A 22,255-nucleotide genomic window follows, 5' to 3' on the forward strand; every position below is an offset into this window, starting at 1 on the left:
TCTAGAACAGGGAATTACTCGGTTGAAGCGTTATTAATTTAAATTGATAATGGAGGCGGTAGCGGTGGCGGTGGCGGTGGTGGTGCCTACGCAATGCGGACATTTGTACATATGTAGAACTCGAGGATTTTGACTTTAGTACGGGTATTTTTCGATTTCTGATTTCTGATTTGTGATAACGACCCCCGATCATACATAGTTGGCATGCCCGCGCCGAGAGAGTCGCATGGATTCACAGGGTGTGAGTGCTGAGTAATAGAGAGTGCGAGATATTGGTATTGGAGGCGATCGCGAGATTTTCGTTCCGAAGTCGCGGCGAGTGCCAAATTTAAACGCAGTCGATCGCTGGCGGTGAGCAGACGTGTGCTCCGCTCGATTCAGGTTCAGATTCAAATAAAGATACTCTCGCTCGGCAACAAACAAGTTCTAAATTTATCGTTTGCACTCGCGGGGAATCGAATCTGGTGTGTCTTTGACATAAAAAGCGTTTTCGGAGCTGAGAAGGTAAGCAAAAAACTCGAAACTTGAAGGTAATCAAGAAACTGGACAAATTCACGGGGATCAAGGCGTAAAAGCTGTGCCAAGGGCTATCTCCTATTATGCGATATACCCTGGAAACTAGCAATCCTAAGCGATCGAAAGCACGTGCTTTGGCAGCAGGGAGTATCCGCAATTGAGCCCAATTTGAATGCACTTTGGCTCGTGATACTGGCTGCTGACAGCCACTAGTCGGAAAAGTGGGCTTACTGGGGGCTGCGGGGCCCACCTGTCATGGGACCCATTGTGCAAACACCTGCCAGAAGTCGCAGCTAGAGTCAGAGCGGCAGATACGCGTAGCGCTATCTCTTTCGTAAGCCCCGAGTATCTGTGAGATACTCTGAGGTACGGGAACGCGTACGCACCTACCACTTTCGCAGTGTATGTGCTAGTCGCACCCCTGTCATGTGAATATGATACTCTCCAGAGTATCTGTGAGTCGCGCTCTCTTTGCAAGTCGCGAGTTTTCGAGTTTTATGCAATCATCATATGGGGGCCATCATGTGATCTTAGGGGTCTCGGTTTTCAGAAGCCTTGCTAGAAAGATCTTCAGCTGGAACGGAAACCCTAAAAGCTGAGCTCGAGTAGCTGCAAATAGCGCACAATAAATACCAGTCGATTATGATTTATGGATCGCTCTATAAATTGTCCATGGCACTTCCCATCGATCAATCAGTATTTTGCTGATTAGCCACAGTCGCAGACCCAGTTTATGAATGGAAAATCTGATCGATTCTAGAAATCTAGCAGTTTCACATCTCAAGTATAGTATTTGCCGCCTTGCACAAGTGTTGTTGGTCGATCGTCCGGCTAATAACCTATATAAAGCCAAAGCCTGGCCACTCGAGTCACCGATCTCCAGTTACGTAACTCTATAAGTTCATATGTATCTTATCGGGAGTGGTCGGCAAACACTGCACTTCAAGAGGAATAAAGCTGACTTTAATGGCAAACTTTACTGTGCTCCTATGACACTAATTTACAGATATTATTATAGTTATAGAGTTTATAGATATTATTATTATCTCAGGATATTGCGTAAAGTGGCTATTTAAAGGGAGCGTATACTAAAGCATTTATTAGGTGGCTTCTGTTAAACAGCGCTATAATATTTTTAGTTCCTTTAATAGTTCGATAATAAGTGCCGTGCCATATAGGCATAATCATCTTTGTGACGCTATGAAAATGTATGAGTTCTAGGTTCTTTCTTCGCATAGAAGCAGTTGAAGAAAATTAATTGAATTGACAATTGGCGTTAATAAAAGATGAGTGTGGACTGTTTTTGTTTCTCGATCGCCTTCATGGTGGATTCACATTGAATTGGTTCGGTTATTCGTGCCAGCGAGTTCTTAATTACCCGCAGTGGAAAAAAAGCTGTTGTCATAAAACCGAGCGCCGAGGCACCATAAAAACTAGAAGTTATATTCGTATTCGAATTAACAACAAATAGCGAACGGGAGAGCCAAAGCGCAGAGCGATAAAGAGAGAAGCAAACAAAACAGAGCGCAAATTCAACGAAACTTCGAAGTGTAGCGATATTAGCCTAACATGGGCGTAAGCCCGCTCCCAACAGCAAAAGGGGGGTTGTCAATGTCAACCGCTCGTTTGCTCTCTCGGCGCGCTCCCCGCTCCCCACGCCCACTCCGCACCTCCCTATCCGCTCACCCACGAATAAATGTGATTAAGGCTCACCCACAACTCGCGTGTGACAGCCAAGGAGCAGCGACAACAACTGAAACAACCACATTGCATCTGAAGTACAGTGCAGCCTCTTAAATCGCTTCCTTTAGACAGTTAGTAAAGATTATTAATAATGAAGTGCAATATGTTTGTGTATTGGTAGTGATACAACTAAGCAGTAGACTATTATTGTTCTTTTTGGAATTGATAAAGTATTTAGGCTAAACATTTCCTCTCACATAATAGACTACAACTTTAGCCGAAAAAAGCAACTAATTGAATTAAAAACTTCTGCACATTTAGTAACAAACAAAGTTTACCTGTACATCGTAGTAGGCACACCCACACACGAGCACACAGGGCTAGAGTCCACTCACGAAAGTGACCAGCAAAGCGAAGAGGAGGAGAGAAGAAAGCGGGAGAGGAAATAGAAGAAGAGAGCGAACGGCATTTAGTTGTTGTTTTGAAGTCGAACTGGTTTACAGTTAGCAGTTAGCAGTTGCCTCTCAGCTGGCTCAGTGTTTTTTTCGTCTTCGAGCTGTGCGTGTGAACTGTGATATTGCGATATTGGGCTATCGCAATTGGAAACTGGACTTGCGGTCGAATTTATTATAAACGAAAGTGCGCTCGTTGAATCATTAAACAGCATTTGAGCAGGCGAGTTACAATTGAATTACCGGTTTTTGAAGCCAATCGAGTTTTGGAGGTAATTCTCGTCGGCGGAGGTACGGGTTTCGAGTGAATTCATACTAACTTATTCGTATTATTGTAATTATAAGCTTTACTCAGTCCTTATATATTGCTCTTCAGTATGCCTTTAAAATAATATTGCGATTATTATATGTATATGGAGTGCCGAGAAATATACACTTTTATGAGTAAATAGGTTTCATATCTTAATGCATACTTATACTTCACTTTAAAGTGATAAGCCTTCAATGAGTTATGTATAAATAGGCCCCTTTTCCATCTGGTATTTTCTACGCCTTAGTAAGAATGCTATACCTATACATACATATGTACCTCGTAACGATTTGATAAACGGCCAAAAGTTTATACTCGTAAGTCTAAAAGTTTATTCAACCATTTATTATTAAACCCAGTACTAGAAATGCTTTGCACTAGCGTGTTTAAAATGCACACCATTAAGCCATGGGAAATCCTTCAAATGTGGTTTAAAATTGCACCACTTAACCTCGTTAATAGTTAACGCCACCAAACTGCATTATAAACTTAACAAGTAGCCGCATTAAATTGGAGAGAACCGCTTTATAAGGACTCCCCCACTTTTGTTTCGGCACACGCCAATAGTAATTTAATAATGCCATAAAGATGGGGAAACAATTGCCCCACAAACATTCTAAAATGAGCCTTAACGAGCTGAGAACTTGCCATATTCCTAATTAATAATAGGAGCAATTAGGCTGCGAATTTCATGACTCGCTATTTTTAGCACACTGGCGACAGCCAACGATTCTTGGTTATAAAACGACAGAGCAGAACAACAAAGTGTCAACCTACATAAATGCTGAGCTGATAAAATGAAAGCAAAACGCTGAAACAGCTCGAAAGATATGGCGACGCTCGAGGGAAAGCAACAGGCGATAGGGAGCATAGAGTGGACGGGGATCGGATTGAACAGTCATGTGCAATCCCACTCCCTAGCTAAGATGTGCTGAAACCTGGGGAATTCGGGTTTCAAGCCCCTGTTCCTATCAGACTTCAGTTGGTCACATGATTGATGGACCTTTAAGACCTCTGGGTTGGGTTCTCGATGGATATCAATGACGTCCGTATATGTACTGGCTCCTGTCCAATTGTCGTGGTGGCCACCCAAGTGTTTTATTATTCTATGTCACACTGGGCTTTAGAGCTCTTCATTGTTTTGAATAATTGTGCAAAAACCAGTGCTCACTATTCATATCTCTTCAGGACAAGAAAACTTACAAAGTGATTAAACCAGAGCTGGTAAAATCCCCCTGAAATGCTTGGTGATGCACCATTGATACAATTCCATTGTTAAAATTTAAATCTCAATTCTCTTAAACTGGCCAAAAAAACAATTGAGATACGTTTTTTATAGCTTATTATATCATTTTGATCAAATCTTTGTAGCTTGCTCGAGAACAAATGCCTAATGTTAGTTCTTAATGCCTGCTACCTCCGCATACATTAATGTGTCCACATATGTATAACACATCATTCGTTTTATGTGTCCCGCAAACAGCAAAAGCTAATTCCCTGCTGTCGCAGAATGGGACTGGCCACTTGGACGGGATCCAGGGATCTCGGGGATCCGGGAATCCGGGGGAGCCACTAAAGTTCGATAATGTGCGAGGCTGACGTCGCCGTGTCGTTGACTGTTTGGCCCGATGATGTCACAACAAACCTTGGTGTCGTCTGTGTGTACACAGCGAAATGGCGGAATGCTCTCGAGTGCAGACACCGGAATGGTGACTGGTGGCGACCAGTGCTCTTTCCCAGGACCTGCCCACCACTCCCCGCCGACACCATATGTCACTGGGCCACTCATGAATCCACCCACCCAATTAAATCAAAAACAGTAATTAGTGGCATTATCTGGATCCACCGATTTTGGGAGAAGTCAACTCCATTTGCACATGGGCGTCTCTTGATAATGTTACAATTATCAGTTAATTTGCTGAACCATAATTTATATTGGTTCATCTGTAGAGACCCGCATATGTTTCCTGAGTTTTCGAGTTGAGAAAGAGTCTAGAAATAATGCATTTACGGTCGACATGGCGATAAGAACTGTTTTCTTGGGCCGTAAACACTTTTGCAGCGGGTCTGGAGATAGCTTAAGCAAATAAGTTAAGATTGCGGCGAAAATGGCCTTGCAAGTGCTCGCCCTTTTAGATTACCAACATCAGAGAATGGCATTTCGGGGACATGGGAAGTCATCCACATTTCCCTCACAGTAAGAAATGAGTCAAGAAAACGGGTACTATCCCAATTGGTTCGTCTAGACATATGTATGTATGTACATATATGCATGAAACATCTTAAAGACTGTTTATATCATAGATTGGAACTGGTCTTATTCCACCATAATATGATGACATCTTTCTGGGTTCCACTCGTTTATCGTTTTGAAAGTGGAATATCATTGAATCATTGAATCACTTCCGCTGTAAAACTATAAACTCCAATTGTATACAAACAATCACTTTAGTCGCTGAGCAAGCACCAATTGATTCTCATTCTTTTCAGTACTTTTCCCGTATAGCATTTTATGCGATCTTCAATGTGTTTGGAAAAGACCTTGAAGAATCAACACGAGTTTCGAATTCATTTGCACTTGGCGATCCGTTTGAAGTTACGTGATTTAGCAGTTAAACTCAGGGGCGTAGAACGTGACAAGGTGTTGTAATTGAGCAACCGATACATATTTGGATCCTGATATATTGACTCTCTAGTCGCACTGAAAGCCGAAACACATGTTGAGTTTCGGCCAGGTCCGAGCGCCATATGGAGCTGAAAATAGAGTGATTGCCTTTCCGCACCAGAGAAAAACAAATGAAAGACAAATAAATAAAATGATTTGCAAAGCAAGCCTGCGAAATTCGTACATGCAATTGTATGTACATAAATACATCGGGTTGAATAGGGGGCGAAGTAGCACTGGGAAAAGAGTATAAATATTCTAATATGCGGATATATAGAAATTCAATTGAAAACCATGTGGCAGTCTTATTAGGCTAATAATTGGTTATTTATAAACTTTCTTATACATCATGATAATAGATCTGTAGTTCAGAGTAGAGGTCCAAATTATATGCAGACCACTATTTGACACTAGTTTTCTCAGTGCTTATCGTATACGATATTGTGGCCCAGACAAAACACTCACTGAGGGCGAAAACAAAACGCTGTCTTTTCCCTATTTTAATTGCACGTCTGCGGAATGCCGAGACTAACCTCCTCCCCCAATCTTCCTTTCGCCACAGGGAACGTAAGCAGTCGCCAAGATGGGGGACATGTTCCGTAGTGAGGAGATGGCACTCTGCCAGATGTTCATTCAGCCGGAGGCCGCGTACACCTCCGTATCTGAGCTGGGCGAAACCGGCTGCGTGCAGTTTCGCGACGTAAGTACGGATTGTCTTTGAGAAATACGCCGACTAATCAGATGATATATCTTTCCTGACCACCAGTTGAATGTGAACGTGAACGCCTTCCAGCGGAAGTTCGTCACCGAGGTGCGTCGCTGCGATGAGCTGGAGCGCAAGATCCGCTACATCGAGACGGAGATCAAGAAGGACGGCATCGTCCTGCCCGACATCCAGGATGACATTCCGCGTGCCCCCAATCCACGCGAGATCATCGATCTGGAAGCGCACCTGGAGAAGACCGAGTCGGAGATGATCGAGCTGGCCCAGAACGAGGTGAACATGAAGTCCAACTATCTGGAGCTCACCGAACTGCGCAAGGTGTTGGAGAACACACAGGGCTTCTTCTCCGACCAGGAAGTTCTCAATCTAGACTCATCCAACCGAGCTGCAGGAGACAACGATGCTGCTGCACAACACCGCGGTCGGCTTGGATTCGTTGCCGGTGTAATTAACCGGGAGCGAGTGTTCGCCTTTGAGCGTATGCTGTGGCGCATCTCCAGGGGCAATGTCTTCCTCAAGCGCTCAGATCTGGACGAGCCGCTGAACGATCCGGCCACCGGTCATCCCATCTACAAGACCGTCTTCGTGGCCTTCTTCCAGGGCGAGCAACTGAAGAACCGTATCAAGAAGGTGTGCACTGGCTTCCACGCCTCCCTGTATCCCTGTCCTAGTTCGCACAACGAGCGCGAGGAAATGGTTCGCAACGTGCGCACCCGTCTGGAGGATCTGAAGCTGGTCCTCAGCCAGACGGAGGATCATCGCAGCCGCGTCCTGGCCACCGTGTCCAAGAATCTGCCCTCGTGGTCGATCATGGTCAAGAAGATGAAGGCCATCTACCACACGTTGAATCTGTTCAACATGGACGTGACCAAGAAGTGCCTGATTGGAGAGTGCTGGGTGCCCACCAAGGATTTGCCCGTTGTCCAGAAGGCTCTGTCCGATGGATCTGCTGCTGTGGGCAGCACCATACCCTCGTTCCTGAACGTGATCGACACCAACGAGCAGCCACCGACCTTCAACAGGACCAACAAGTTCACCCGGGGCTTCCAAAATCTGATTGATGCCTACGGAGTGGCTTCGTACAGAGAGTGCAATCCTGCCCTGTACACCTGCATCACTTTCCCCTTCCTGTTCGCCGTGATGTTCGGCGATTTGGGCCACGGTCTTATTCTTGTTTTGTTTGGAGCTTGGATGGTTCTATGCGAGCGCAAGTTGGCACGCATCCGCAACGGTGGCGAGATCTGGAACATCTTCTTCGGCGGTCGCTACATCATTCTGCTGATGGGTCTGTTCGCTATGTACACTGGGTTGGTCTACAACGATGTGTTCTCCAAGTCGATGAACCTGTTTGGATCACGTTGGTTCAATAACTACAACACATCGACTGTGCTAGCCAACCCGAACCTGCAGTTGCCGCCCAACAGCTCCGCCGTGGGCGTCTATCCCTTCGGAATGGATCCCGTGTGGCAGCTGGCTGATAACAAGATCATCTTCCTCAACAGTTTCAAGATGAAGCTTTCGATCATCTTCGGAGTGCTGCACATGGTGTTCGGCGTGTGTATGTCGGTCGTTAACTTCACCCACTTCAAGCGTTACGCCTCCATCTTCCTGGAGTTCGTGCCCCAGATCCTGTTCCTGCTTTTGCTCTTCGGCTATATGGTGTTCATGATGTGAGTTTACCCGAAATTTTGTTACTCTTTACCCGAACTCACTAATGCTTCTTTCTGCAGGTTCTTCAAGTGGTTCAGCTATAACGCTAGGACTAGCTTCCAGCCAGAAACTCCTGGATGTGCTCCCTCCGTGCTGATCATGTTCATCAACATGATGTTGTTCAAGAACACTGAGCCGCCAAAGGGATGCAACGAGTTCATGTTTGAGTCACAGCCGCAGTTGCAGAAGACCTTTGTGCTCATCGCCTTGTGCTGCATTCCCTGGATGCTTCTGGGCAAGCCCCTGTACATCAAGTTCACCCGCAAAAACAAGGCTCATGTAGGTTTCTTATTTAATTGTTTGAAATAGATCCAGTATTAATTACACATTTTCTCTCGCAGGCCAACCACAATGGTCAGTTGACCGGCAACATGGAACTGGCTGAAGGCGAGACTCCTTTGCCCACTGGCTTCTCTGGAAACGAGGAGAATGCTGGAGGTGCCCATGGCCATGACGATGAGCCCATGAGCGAAATCTACATCCATCAAGCCATCCACACCATCGAATACGTGCTCAGTACCATCTCGCACACGGCGTCATATCTGCGTCTCTGGGCTTTGTCCCTGGCTCACGCCCGTAAATATTTATTGACTTAGGATTGTGATTAACTTACTAATAACTCACGAATTGCAGAGCTCTCCGAGGTGCTGTGGCAAATGGTGTTGTCCCTGGGCCTAAAGATGTCCGGCGTGGGCGGTGCCATTGGTCTGTTCATCATCTTCGGCGCCTGGTGCTTGTTCACCCTGGCTATCCTGGTCCTCATGGAGGGTCTGTCCGCCTTCCTGCACACCCTGCGTCTGCACTGGGTGGAGTTCATGAGCAAGTTCTACGAGGGAATGGGCTACGCCTTCCAGCCGTTCAGCTTCAAGGCCATCCTCGATGGCGAGGAGGACGAGTAAACCATCCAAATGTGCTCAAACTGGGGAAACTTGTATACAATTATACCCCCGCCCGAACTATTTTGATTGTTTGTTAAATGTTTTTGTTTTGTTGAATATTTTGGATATTGTCAGTATTGTGGTGCTCTTCCCACATTTTTGTATCCTCCGTTGTGTATTCCATCTGTAGTCAAAGTATTCCTCTTTTGAGTTGTGCCTAGTATTCTCAAAAACCGTTTCGAAAGCAATAATTTGATATTCATTGTTATAAATAACTACTAATTGTAATAAATATACAGCAAAGAAGAGAACTGAGACTTGTTTGAATTTATTGAAAACTCAATCGATACATCTTATCTGGCAGACAATCTCACAATCAAAACTCTGCATTATTAACTTTAATTTTTTGTAGCATTCTTTTGGGATGTCTCCAAATGTGTAGGCTCATATACAGATAGACCTTATTATTATTATTGTTATTATAGGTGGTATTATTTACATAAGTTCCGATGTGCACACAAAGGTATGTGAATGTGCTGAGCAGGAAATTAATTCGTAAGTGACTGACAATTGGTTTTTAAGTCCAAATGGTTGAGCATTACGACCAAAGGCAAAGTATCTACTGATAAGGGACAGTCATGCTCAGGGGAATCGCAATAGGGGTAACCGGCATTCCATCACATTGATGGATGGCTCGATTGGGCACCGAGTTCTCCAAATATTTATCCAGGGAAGGCAACTCGTCTGTACTGATAAGCCGGTAAAGTTGCTCGTGGGTCAGCAATTACCACAGAACCTTCCTCGTCCAAGTCAAGTGACCAGACCGATCAGTTCGTCAGCTGCGCTCCAAAAGTGAGGAGCGCACTCCGGAATTCTATTAGCCCGAGCAAGGAGCAACAGGATCATCTATCATGGCCAAGTGGTGGTCCAATCAGGAGAGCAACAGCATCTTCCGCAGCGAGGTGATGTCCTTGGTGCAAATGTATCTGCAGCCGGAAGCAGCCTACGATACAATTGCAGCCTTGGGCGAAGTGGGATGTGTTCAGTTCCGTGATGTAAGTGATGGGTGATGGTTAAAATAAATGTGATGCCATAGTTATGTGTGCCCATATTAAAAATATGCCCTCGGTATGATCCTGAAATCTTTTATTATCATCTTGCAAATAGTTGAACGCGAAAATAAACGCCCAGCAGAGAAAGTTTATTAGCGAGGTGAGACGCTGCGATGAACTGGAGCGCCGCATCCGCTACGTAACCGCCGAGTTGAACAAGGAGGGTCACAAGGTGCTCGACCTAATGGACGACTTCCCTCCGGCTCCGCAGCCACGCGAGATTATTGATTTGGAGTTGCACCTAGAGAAAACGGAGACCGAGATCTTGGAGCTGGCTGCCAATAATGTGAACCTGCAGACCAGCTACCTCGAGCTGAGCGAGATGATCCAGGTGCTGGAGCGCACCGATCAGTTCTTTTCGGACCAGGAGTCGCACAACTTCGATCTGAATAAAATGGGCACCCACCGCGATCCCGAGAGGTCGAATGGCCACCTAGGATTTGTGGCTGGCGTGATCAGCAGGGAGAGGGAGTACGCCTTCGAGCGAATGCTGTGGCGAATTTCCCGGGGCAATGTCTTTGTTCGCCGATGCGACGTTGATGTGGCCCTAACGGATCCCAAGACAGGCAATGTGCTGCACAAGAGCGTCTTCGTGGTCTTCTTCCAAGGTGACCAGTTGCAGGGCAGGATTCGCAAGGTGTGCACTGGTTTCCATGCCCACATGTATCCCTGTCCCAGCTCACACTCTGAGCGCCAGGAGATGGTTAAGAACGTGAGGACCCGACTGGAGGACCTCCAGGTTATCATTAACCAGACGAGTGACCACAGGACCTGCGTTCTGCAGGCTGCATTGAAACAGCTGCCCACCTGGACTGCCATGGTCAAGAAGATGAAGGGCATCTACCACACGTTGAACCTATTCAACGTGGATCTGGGCAGCAAGTGCTTGATTGGCGAAGGTTGGGTGCCCAAGAGGGAGCTGGAGCTGGTCGAGGTCGCTCTGGCTGCAGGATCAGCCAGTGTGGGCAGCACTGTGCCTTCCTTCATCAACGTATTGGACACCAAGAAGGAGCCACCAACCCACTTCCGGACCAATAAGTTTACGCGAGGTTTCCAAAATTTGATTGATGCCTATGGAATCGCTGGCTACCGGGAGGTCAACCCGGGTCTGTACACCTGCATCACATTCCCCTTCTTGTTTGCGGTGATGTTCGGAGATATGGGTCACGGAACAATCCTCTTCCTTCTGGGCTTATGGATGGTGATTGACGAAAAGCGATTGTCCAAGAAGCGAGGTGGCGAGATCTGGACCATTTTCTTCGCCGGACGATATATTATCATGCTGATGGGTCTATTCGCTATGTACACTGGATTCCACTATAACGACATATTTTCCAAATCGATTAATGTTTTTGGCACGCGCTGGGTCAATGTGTACAACCGAACCACTGTGCTGACCAATCCCACGCTAGAGCTGAACCCTTCGGTAGCCACACGCGGTGTTTACCCAATGGGCATCGATCCCATTTGGCAGTCGGCCTCTAACAAGATCATTTTCCTAAACACCTACAAGATGAAGTTGTCGATCATCTTTGGAGTGCTGCATATGGTCTTTGGCGTGTGCATGTCGGTGGAGAATTTTGTATTCTTCAAGAAATACGCCTACATCATCTTGCAGTTCGTGCCCCAGGTTCTCTTCCTGCTCCTTATGTTCGGCTACATGTGCTTCATGATGTTCTACAAGTGGGTCAAGTACAGTCCAACCACAGATGTGCAGGCCGACAGCCCTGGGTGTGCGCCCTCTGTCCTGATTATGTTCATTGACATGGTGCTCTTCAAGACGGAGACGGCCTTGCCGGGCTGTGATGTCAACATGTTCCCCATTCAAAAAACTCTGGAGATGATCTTCCTAGTGGTGGCGCTTCTTTGCATTCCCTGGATTCTGCTTGGGAAACCTCTATACATTAAATACCAACGCCGCAACAGGGTAAGTTATTTGGACTTGAATAATTAGCCAATTGCCTAATAATAAATCCACCTTCCAGCCTGCTGGACCAGTGGTGGAGGTGGACGAGATTGTAGAGAAGATAGAGGTGACCACTGGCAAGGAGATCATCATCACTGAGGTAGCCGAGTCCCACGAGTCTGGAGGACACAGCGAGGAGGATGACGAGCCGATGAGCGAGATCTGGATCCACCAGGCCATCCACACAATCGAGTATATCCTCAGTACCATCTCTCACACGGCCTCATATCTTCGTCTCTGGGCTTTGTCCTTGGCTCATGCCCGTAAGAATCTGCTATGTCCATACATAATTTTCTACTTAACTGAGATCTTATTTCAGAGCTCTCGGAGGTGCTGTGGACCATGGTGCTGGCGATGGGACTTCAGATGAACGGCTACGCGGGTGCCATTGGGCTGTTTTTCATCTTCGCCGTTTGGGAGTTCTTCACCATCGCTATCATGGTGATGATGGAGGGTCTCTCCGCCTTCCTGCACACTTTGCGCTTGCATTGGGTGGAGTTTATGAGCAAGTTCTATGTTGGAAACGGATATCCGTTTACGCCCTTCTGCTTCAAGGATATTTTGATCGTCGTCGAAGATGATTAGAATTATTAGGAGAGCCATAGTGAAAGAAGGTTTCATTAAAAAAAGCATTACAAAATTCTTTGAAGTACTTTATTCATTTATCAAATACTTTGTGCAACGTGAAAGAAATTTAAGGATTTCCGCAATTATTTATTAGAAGATGTGGTATTTTTGATTGTGGGCCTCAAATCCAATGAATTTTTGGTGACTGTTCAAATGTTATTTGCCTTTTGCTGGACTTGCATTGCAGAAAGTTTGGATTTTAAATCTTCGATAATTACCCTGGAGAAAGATACAAAACATTTATACTAATAAACTACAAAATAAACAAATAAAATGCAAAACCAATTAAATGAATATTAAAAACTTAATATTGTTGTACGGCTTTTACTACATATAGTAGTTACTCACGTGGCGTCCCGTTCGATCCGACTTAGAACACGGATGTTATTATTGATTGACTTCTGGCTGGCCTTAATGAGTTCTCGCTTCTTCTTCAGCTCTACGGATTTTAAAGCCGTCTTCTCGCGGATTTCTTTCACCTTTTTTTTAGTGTTTATAATGATCTGCTTCAGATTGTGATAGTTCTGAAATCAAAATCATTTTGATTAGACTTTCACACACCTTTAGGGAGCAGAATCTAATTCCTCTATTGCCCTTCCGGGCAAAGATTACATACCATCCCGGTGAACTCATCGTAGCATTTCCTCTGCTTCTGCTTGTCGGCCTTGACCCCGAAAGCCTTCTTGCAGTAGACATCGTAGGCCTGGAATAAGTTCCTTTTGGCGTTGACCACCTGACTGAGACCCTTCAGCATATTTGCGTTCCTGGAGTGCAAAAACAGGAGGTTGGCCACAAGATTTTGGGCATTGTCGACTTGGGTCAAGTAGCTCAAAGCGCTGTACTTCCTATCGATCACGAAATGGACTTTCTTGTTCTTTTCATCGGTCAGGGTGGTACGGAGATTATTATCGTAGCACTACAATAATATCAAAATGCATTTAAAATTTAACTTAAAATTTTTCCTGTTTTAACTTGCCATTCTGGTTACATATCTTTCAATGTATGCTGTCAGTTGGTCATCCTCCTCAGGTGGCACTTCACTTTTGGGGTCTTCATTATTCTCATCGGGGTTACCAGCCATTGCTTATATGCTTTTGTATTACAATTGCTTTGAAGTTTTCTTATTAACGACAATACTCGTAATTATATTCAAGCTCTGGCGGAATTTTTGGTCTGACGTACAAAATGGCGGACCAAGTAGTGTTGGAAAAAACAAATATATCGATGACGATAGCAACTACTTAATTTTTTACACTCTGATTGGTGATTCGTGATGGATCTATTGATGAGCGCGCAATTTAAATTTTATAACATTTATAAATATCTGAGTTCGATTCAAAAAACACCAGCATTAAAATAAGTGTGATAGTTTTGGCGGGTTGTGGCCGTTAGAATCTAGTAATTCCCACCAGGAATATGTATATTTTCTTCTACCCTTTTACTCTATGAGATTATAGAATTATACGAAAGATTCAACCTCCCAAAGCATTAACGTGGTTTGCTTTAACAAATGGTTCGTAACACTAAACTTTGTGTGAGAAACCTTGCTAATTGAAAAAAATTGAGTAAGAGTTTTCTTGATGAAAACGGCACAACTTACGTTCTAACCTCTAACAAACCGTGACCGTAAGCGAGGATACCGAAGAACATGCCCTCTGCAGACTTACCCCAACCTTATTGGGTCATCTCATGGTTCATTGATAAACAAGGCATTCCAAGCCACGGCCCACTTGTATGTGGGTTTGGGTTACGTTGGTGGTGCATCGCAAGAAGGTCATCATATTGAGGGCAGCGCTCAGCGGAAAATTCTTGCGAAGGGCAGCAAAATCAGATGGAAGTGCTCGAGTGGGGAGTTTATTTAGAGGTAGTCACTGTGGAACTCCGGTCAGTTGTGGAGCCATCGAGCAACGGGCAGGTCTCCGGTCTTGGTCTTTCTATTCGTAATTCTGGATTAAAACATGTGGCATTTGTGTTTGGTTCTTTTGGGCCTGGCGGTAGTGTGTTTTGCGGATACCCTGGTTCAGCTCCATGTGAATCGTCCTTACAACGATGTTAACGAAAAGTTTGTCAGCTTCGCCGTTCGTCCGGAGGATCTGTACGATGCCCTGGATGGTAAGAATCGCAAGGCGGTGACCAATTTGGCCAATCTGCTGGGAGATGCGCACATCAAGTTCGTGGGAGATTTTTACTTCGCCAGTAATGCGCCGACAAAGCTGCGAAATCCCACCAAGATCATTTGGAAGGGTTTCAATCGGTGGTCGCGGTAAGTTAGAGGTGAATGCATCTCTCCCTTTTCTGATCATTGGGCTTTATTCTTTAAAGGGCCGTAAACTGGACCATGATCATTCCGGTTCCTTATGCCCCCGATGAGTGGGACTCCATGCATACACTGAAGATCCTGAACACTTCCTATATGGTTGGCATCACCGACTGCATCTGGCAGCTGGGAACAGACTTTGGCACCTCCAGGGCCAAGGACTACGTCCAGGAACTTCGAACTCTCAAACTGATGACGGACACTTTCAAGCCCTATGTGGACGACTGGCGACTGATGGGAGCGGACATCTCAGCTGGAAGCAGTGCTGATGAAACCAAGAGATACGTTGATATGTCCAAGGATCTGAATACGGCTTTTGGATGGACCCAGTAAGTAGTGGGATACTACCGAGTTTATGTTCGGCTTTAGAACTTAAGTTATTTTAAGGTTGTAGAAAATGCAAACTTTGATCTATCAAAACTTAAAAAGTTTTAAGCTTATATAAAGTTACATTATAGACAATTATTTAACATTATTTTGTTCTAACTGTAGACCCGCAAACATGCTGCCCAAGTCCAGTTTGGGAAGCTACTTGTACGACAGCGATCCTGCCCTGCGAACCCTTCAGCAACAGCGGGTTCCCTTGTGGCTGACCTTGCCGGAGGAGCGATCCTCGCAGAGATTGGTGGGCGACGAGACCACTGATGCCTTGCGGTGGGCCCAAACTATGGGAGATGCAGCCTCCGGTGGATTCGATGTGATCTTTAAGCGGATGAACCTGGTGGACTTCGAGCGACCCAACTTCAGTCTGTATGTAACGGCTCTGTTCAAGAAGGTCATGGGATCAAGGGTGTTCCCAGCCCGACCTCTGAATGCCTTTGCTCCGAGCAACAAGCTGTATACCCATTGTGCAAATGCCGTGTCCGGAGGATTGGCTTTCATGGTGGTCAATACTGAGGAACAGCCCACCACGATTACTGTAAAGAGTACCAGTAGTTTGAGCAGTAGCGAGATCTGGCAGTATGTGCTGACTGGGCTTGATCAAAGGGTCCAGCTGAATAACGTCCGTTTGCACTTGAACACCACTTTGCGGCCCTTGATCAAACCCATCGATCCAACAAAACCACTGCAACTGATCACGCCCAGCATGGCTGTGAGTTTCTGGGTATTGCCCGATGTCAATCTGGAACACTGCCAGTTCACGGAGATCGAAGCGGGCGATTCGAGTGGGGAGTCCTCCAAGGAGAAGCGCCGATCATCCCGCTATAGCTCCGCGGATCGGTTACTCCAGCGGTTGATCGAGGAAACTGCGGTTGCACGAGGATCGGTGCAGAGTTCCATTAATCGCAATAGGAGATTTGTCATCGATAAGGAGGAAACGCCACAGACCCTTTTAGATCGACTACTGGACCATTTCAAGAATGACAGTCCGCTGAAGAGGGATGTGGGCGATGTAGCGGACAAGTCCAAAGATCAGTCGATTAAACCTCATAAAGCGTTGGCCTGGCTGTATCACGTCCTCGAGCAAACCCGTGACATGGGCAAAAAGCGGGAGAGACGCGACACCTCCAGCTATTCCGGGCCCTTCTTCTACAATCGCCAAGGTAAGAGGACAGCATTGACCAAGAAGATTACTGAGATCCGGAAGCCGGAAAAGAAGAACAAGCCCCTTTTCGACTTTGATGAGTTCGATGAGGAGAAGTTCTTCAAGCGCATTGGAGAAAAATCCGAGGAAACTCCCACTTATACACGGCTTCCAGAGGGCGATGTCCACCTGAAGCACATCGAGAGTGTGGATGGGGAGGTGGAAAACGAAGAGGAAGTCGAGCGGGAGGTACCCAAGAAGCGCAGGAACAAGTCCAAGAGCCAGCTGAAGATCATTCAAAGAGAGGACAAGGAGGATGAACACGAGCAGGAACCGGAGCAAACAGAAGGACGTCCCAAGATGCGTCTTCTTCCCACGGAATTCTTTGAGGCGCTCCCGGCACCCAAGCAGAATAAGCGATTAAATCTGGGAGCCACCTTGAATTCTCTGCTATTTCCAGAACCCTTCTCCAGCAAGGCTACCATGGCCAAGGCGGGTCTGTCTCAAAAACCCAAGTCTGCCGAAGATCCCGAAGAAGATGTGCAACCGGTGCCAAGTGCCAGAAGGCGTCACTCCAAGCTAGGTCACGTGGCCAACGATTTCTTGCAGGCTCAACAAGAGCTCGGAAAGCATTTCCTTAGCCACATTAACGAGCACGAACACGAGTTTTCTCTAGGAGATGAGGGCATGCGGGAAAGTTCGCTGGAGTCGGGAAACATTGGTAGGAAGTCCCTCCCACAGGAGCTTTTTGGCGGGCAAAAGGCAACCCCTACTCTTCAGTCGAAACTGCCTCAGAAGCCAGCCGATGAAGGTATTACCTCCTGGTGGGACTTACCAGCTATGAGAAGGCGTCGCGCCATATCTAACTACAATTCCCTGGATGAACTGCCCTCCAATGCCATAGACAAGGCAGATCGCGATGAGATGATGCCCCTAGGACGGTACACCTTCTACGAGTATAAGGTGGACCAGGATGCAGAGAAGGAAGCCAGCCAACCCAAGGAGGAAAAGGAATCCAAGATTATGAGGATCAGCAGCAAGAACTCGCAGGCTTCTAGTAAGGGTCGCAGTCTGACTACCCTTTCCGAAAGTCTCGTGAGCACTGTAAAGTCGAAGGTATCTCGCTTCATCAACATCATATCCAACCACATGAACGAGTGGTACAACACCTTAACCAAGCACTTGGAAACGGATGCGGAAACCCAAAGGCCCCGCCGACAAAACAGCATCGAGAAGTAGAACGTTTGTCTTACGATATGAACCTGTTTAAACTGTCCCCATTAAAACCTAATGTAAATATGTATTTATGTTCAATCATTACTGCATTCAAAGGAATTATATTTGAGCGATAATTCTAGCGGAATTATCTTTTTCAAATAAACAATACACAGGACTCAGGCATCGAACTAGATGGGCTTAGACTAAGCTTGTGATAGATTGTTGAGCTTTTTATATTGTACTTGTGCACATGTCAAATATATAATAAAATGGAATTCAAAATACTGCAGTGGTTTTTTATTAGAGCTCTGTCTCCCATACTAAATACTTAAATGTGCTAAGTACAAAGCTTATTCCATTGGAACGCTAGTCAATATAAATAAATATATATTTTAGATATATTTCAATGGTACTCTATTAAGTATTGTTTTTATCTAATTATGTTCCTAATTATATTGTTTAATTGAAGTAATACCTATGCCTTAACCGTCGTTGATTTTATAAACTAGATTCTTATAGCTATCTTTGCATGTGATTTTTTAAAGAGCGGTAGTGAATCCTACTTTTTATGACTACCTTTAGTACCTAATATAGTAATAAAGACTTGTAAAAGTTAATTGCTGGCCATTATTTTCCTCATTATTTCAAGATAATCATTTGAGCCGCATAACTAGCGGGAAGCTTTGGGAAGCCCCCGACAGGTGGCTTTTCTAGACTCATTTTCTTGGAACCCTTTCCCCAGATCTTTCTCTTACGGTTGGTAACTAGATTTTCTCCCTCTGTGCTCGCTCTTTCGTCGCGAGTGAACCGAGCATGAAGACGGTCCCAAAGAGGAGCCCAGAAAGCGGCTAACCTGTTACCATGGCTAAAAGTGCAATAACAAAATCACCGCGAGACCACGGCAATACCAAACCGGTGGAGACGATCGCGCATTCTCCGCAGCCTCGGCTTTATAATCGGAATTCCGACTTCAGTCTCCGAGCAGTCGTTCAAGGCGAAGGTTGTGGCACTAGCTTTTGGATCCACCGATTCCGATTCCGATTCGCAGCGCAGATATAGTACAAAGTGCAGGCCAGCAGAAGTTGGAATAAATTATAGACCAGCCAACAGTCAACAGCCAAAACAGGTGAGTTTGCACTAAAATGTGGTCTCTGACTTGTAAGAGTTGGGGAACAAAAGCCGAAAACGGGTCAGGTCTAGACTTCTTCATATAGATCTTGTTTCTTTTCGAGACTGCATTGTAGGGCGCGGTTCGGGGGTTCTTAAATGGTGCATGCAAGCGTAACCAGAGCCAGTCTTCGAGTCTTGAGGAAAGCTCTTGGAAATCTTTGTGACGTGGACAGCGAAGAAAAAAACAGAAAAGAAAAAAACAGAAAAAAGGAGAAAAAAACAGAAACTCTAAGCGACATGAAACTTCAGACTTTCTTTCTTGCTTAACCTTCTTTCTTTTGGGCTGTCAATGAACTTGGTTGAGTGTTATTTTTCGGCGTTTCATCATAATAAGCCATAATTACGCACATGTGTGGAAGTGAAAGTGTAAGTTTTCTCAACACTTTTTGAAATCGATGTATTGACAGCCACTGATAAACGATTTGAGTTGTGAAAACCTTCGCCGACTAACCGATATCCCCAAACCATGAAACCCCAAAACCCAAAACCAAAAACCCAAAATCCAAAACCAAACTCGTTTCGTTATGCCCTAAGACAATCGTCTGGCTTTCGCAGCCTCGGACATTATATAATCTGATTTGCATGCTGACACCGATATACACGTATATAATGATACAATATGTAGTATACACACCTCGGAATATTTGTAGGATGGGTTTCATCTTCGGTTGGCTGTCGACCGAGCACTATGTGCGCGACATCTTCCTCATGACTTCAGTGGCCGCCATAGTGGCCACCCTGATGAGCATTCGGTTCTATCTGCGCATCACGGCGGGACGATGTTTCACCGAGGTAACGAACACACCTCCCCCATTCGCTAGACTCCCAAGCTTAGTAACCATGATACCCAAAACCCAAGCCCAATGTTCACTATCGCGACACGACTCGAATATTTCGCACTTTATATGGCTGTTGCTCCCACTTCCGCTGCGCATTCTTTTCAGATCTGGTAGATGGTGTCGCCACATACATACAAATGATGGTGCATACATGTGTACCTCTAGAAAAACGAATAGTTTACTAAAACAGTATTTAAATTGAAGTAAGCCTCATAATCTGCCATTACTTTTAGAAATTGTATATTCATATGAAGGCGAACTATTCAGATAAACATTACCGATCCATAATTGAAAAGCGTCCAGCTTTCCCCTCTGTAATAAGCTATATCACTATCTGGAAAAACCCCATCAAATTAAAGCGATTCTGTAGCATGTCGCACATTCCGACTATGGAAATCTTTTAACTATATATGAAATCACCGCTAGGAAAACTTCACGTTCCTCAATCTTGTTATTACACTGGGCAGTTGTGACGCGTCGACTTAATTACAGATTTAATTAGATACCTTTTGAGCGGCGAGCTACGTCACATCTCTGAGGTACGATTACCACCTGACCGATCGTTGTCCGGATCCCACAAAACATCTAAGCTTCAGTATCTCGGTTACAATCTGGGAGATCGCTTACCTCTGATTCACAGAAAGCTCTCAGCTCTCGAATGGCAATTAAGCGACCCGTTAATGGGTCTGAAAACTAAGATACTCGTAGCTTCCGTTCCAGACGAACTGCGATTACCGGGACTGTGACCAAGCGCCTACTAATTACTATTGTAAACATGTTTCCGAACCGCCCTCGACCTATTTTCGATCGCAGCCTCATATTAAATGATTAACCTCCGACATTGATTACAGACAAAGATGGAGGGCAAGACAGTTATTATCACAGGTGCCAACAGCGGAATTGGCAAGGAGACTGCCAAGGATCTGGCAGGACGTGGAGCCCGCATCATCATGGCCTGCAGGAACCTGGAGACCGCCAATGCAGTAAAGGGTAAGCGGGCTAAAATACCTACAAGGTCATGCCCAGAATTTGGCAGGACGCATAACAGAGAACAGGTTTTATCCAGGTTTTTGTAATTAATTGTTAATTATCCACAGATGAAATCGTCAAGGAGACGAAGAACAACAAGATCCTAGTCAAGAAACTGGATCTGGGCTCCCAGAAGTCCGTCCGCGAGTTCGCCGCTGACATTGTGAAGACCGAGCCCAAGATCGATGTGCTGATCCACAACGCCGGCATGGCTCTGGCCTTCCGCGGACAGACGAGTGAGGATGGCGTGGAGCTGACCATGGCCACCAACCACTACGGACCCTTCCTGCTGACGCACCTGCTCATCGATGTGCTGAAGAAGAGCGCGCCAGCTCGCATTGTCATCGTTGCCTCGGAGCTGTACCGCCTGTCTTCGGTTAACCTGGCCAAGCTCAACCCCATCGGCACCTTCCCGGCTGCCTACTTGTACTACGTGTCCAAGTTTGCGAACATCTACTTCGCCCGGGAGCTGGCCAAGAGGCTGGAGGGCACCAAGGTGACCGTGAACTTCCTGCATCCCGGCATGATCGATTCGGGCATTTGGCGCAATGTCCCCTTCCCCCTCAACTTGCCCATGATGGCCATCACCAAAGGTTTCTTCAAGACCACCAAGGCCGGAGCCCAGACCACCATCTACTTGGCCACATCGGATGAGGTGGCCAATGTGTCTGGAAAATACTATATGGACTGCAAGGAGGCCACCCTCAATGCCGCTGCCCTCGACGAGGAGAAGGGTCTCAAGATCTGGGAGGAGTCCGTGAAGATCGCCAAGCTCACGCCCCAGGATCCCAAGATCTAGGTGGTTGTTCGCGGCTGAGTGCCAGTGCACAATTAACTGATTTACTTTTCTTGTTCTTAAGGGGGAGTTTACTGTAGCCTAAGTTTTCTCAATAAAAATGATTTATATAATTAAATAATGCGCTTTTTCACTATAATATTTCTGTTCCCAGAAATAATAATAATATATAATAATAATCCCAATAATATAAATCAAATCAAAACTTCATTAATTCAGTTTTTAATTGGGTGTACATGCAAGTACAAATGTTTATGTACAGAAACAAAAGTAATTAAATTTCCGTTCCTTTAATTTTATTTTTAAAAGAGCTTCCCAATGAATGCATTTTAATAGAAGTACTTTCCTACTATTAATTAAGCACTACACATATGCAAAACAGGTTCACCCTAAAAATTAACAGACTCTGTAAGCTATAACAGCACTCACAAATGGCTGTTAAAAGCAGATGTAACTAAACATTTGGACTAGAAATGAACTGAATCTTGAATAATTGTTTTAATTCAGCTGATATCCATCCTGGACACATCGTTTCAAATTAATTTCATGAGAATTGTCGGGAACGACAAATCACAGCGCCAATCGGGTGAATCAAGGTAACCCGATACAAATGGAGAGGGCAGCAGAATCGGGAAAGGCCGAAAAATTCTCACACAAAGTTTCGCCGGACTCACTCACCTGTTGAGGAGGAGCGAGGGGTGGATGGCAGGAGGACTCC

General features: G+C 45.5%; 5 protein-coding genes across 9 annotated transcripts; 4 read left to right on the forward strand and 1 right to left on the reverse strand.

Annotated features, from left to right (window-relative positions):
• The first annotated feature begins 323 nt into the window (after positions 1-323).
• LOC122622494 (V-type proton ATPase 116 kDa subunit a1) lies at positions 324-9,253 on the forward strand. Of its 4 annotated transcripts, none has more exons than XM_043800962.1 (6): positions 324-504; positions 6,189-6,326; positions 6,393-8,020; positions 8,081-8,339; positions 8,402-8,636; positions 8,694-9,253. In XM_043800962.1, the coding sequence occupies exons 2-6, from the start codon at positions 6,210-6,212 to the stop codon at positions 8,957-8,959; spliced, it is 2,505 nt and encodes an 834-aa protein (XP_043656897.1). In that variant the 5' UTR covers positions 324-504; positions 6,189-6,209; the 3' UTR covers positions 8,960-9,253. The 4 variants fall into 4 exon arrangements, with proteins under 4 accessions (XP_043656897.1, XP_043656898.1, XP_043656899.1 ...); XM_043800963.1 differs by lacking the exon at positions 324-504 and adding an exon at positions 2,732-2,942; XM_043800964.1 differs by lacking the exon at positions 324-504 and adding an exon at positions 2,732-2,923.
• Positions 9,254-9,769: 516 nt separating this feature from the next.
• Positions 9,770-12,698, forward strand: LOC122619871 (V-type proton ATPase 116 kDa subunit a1). The gene is made up of 4 exons (XM_043797074.1): positions 9,770-9,993; positions 10,106-11,977; positions 12,036-12,279; positions 12,336-12,698. Exons 1-4 carry the CDS (start codon positions 9,850-9,852, stop codon positions 12,599-12,601), a joined length of 2,526 nt encoding a protein of 841 aa, XP_043653009.1. The 5' UTR covers positions 9,770-9,849; the 3' UTR covers positions 12,602-12,698.
• On the reverse strand, positions 12,657-13,836 carry LOC122619872. Its single transcript, XM_043797075.1, has 4 exons — positions 13,620-13,836; positions 13,260-13,559; positions 12,992-13,167; positions 12,657-12,862 (listed from the first exon to the last, which is right to left on the reverse strand). Exons 1-4 carry the CDS (start codon positions 13,722-13,724, stop codon positions 12,793-12,795), a joined length of 651 nt encoding a protein of 216 aa, XP_043653010.1. The 5' UTR covers positions 13,725-13,836; the 3' UTR covers positions 12,657-12,792.
• Positions 13,837-14,543: 707 nt separating this feature from the next.
• Positions 14,544-17,987, forward strand: LOC122620009. Its single transcript, XM_043797271.1, has 3 exons — positions 14,544-14,906; positions 14,966-15,289; positions 15,453-17,987. The coding sequence occupies exons 1-3, from the start codon at positions 14,602-14,604 to the stop codon at positions 17,722-17,724; spliced, it is 2,901 nt and encodes a 966-aa protein (XP_043653206.1). The 5' UTR covers positions 14,544-14,601; the 3' UTR covers positions 17,725-17,987.
• A 673-nt stretch (positions 17,988-18,660) lies between these two features.
• On the forward strand, positions 18,661-21,624 carry LOC122620599 (retinol dehydrogenase 14). Of its 2 annotated transcripts, XM_043798146.1 has the most exons (4): positions 18,697-18,829; positions 19,524-19,665; positions 20,564-20,702; positions 20,810-21,624. In XM_043798146.1, the coding sequence occupies exons 2-4, from the start codon at positions 19,525-19,527 to the stop codon at positions 21,538-21,540; spliced, it is 1,011 nt and encodes a 336-aa protein (XP_043654081.1). In that variant the 5' UTR covers positions 18,697-18,829; position 19,524; the 3' UTR covers positions 21,541-21,624. The 2 variants fall into 2 exon arrangements, with proteins under 2 accessions (XP_043654082.1, XP_043654081.1); XM_043798147.1 differs by lacking the exon at positions 19,524-19,665 and having other exon boundaries at positions 18,661-18,829.
• The last annotated feature ends 631 nt before the right edge of the window (positions 21,625-22,255 follow it).

The sequence above is a fragment of the Drosophila teissieri genome, chromosome 3R (genome assembly GCF_016746235.2).
Source record: "Drosophila teissieri strain GT53w chromosome 3R, Prin_Dtei_1.1, whole genome shotgun sequence".
NCBI classification, from domain to species: domain Eukaryota; kingdom Metazoa; phylum Arthropoda; class Insecta; order Diptera; family Drosophilidae; genus Drosophila; species Drosophila teissieri.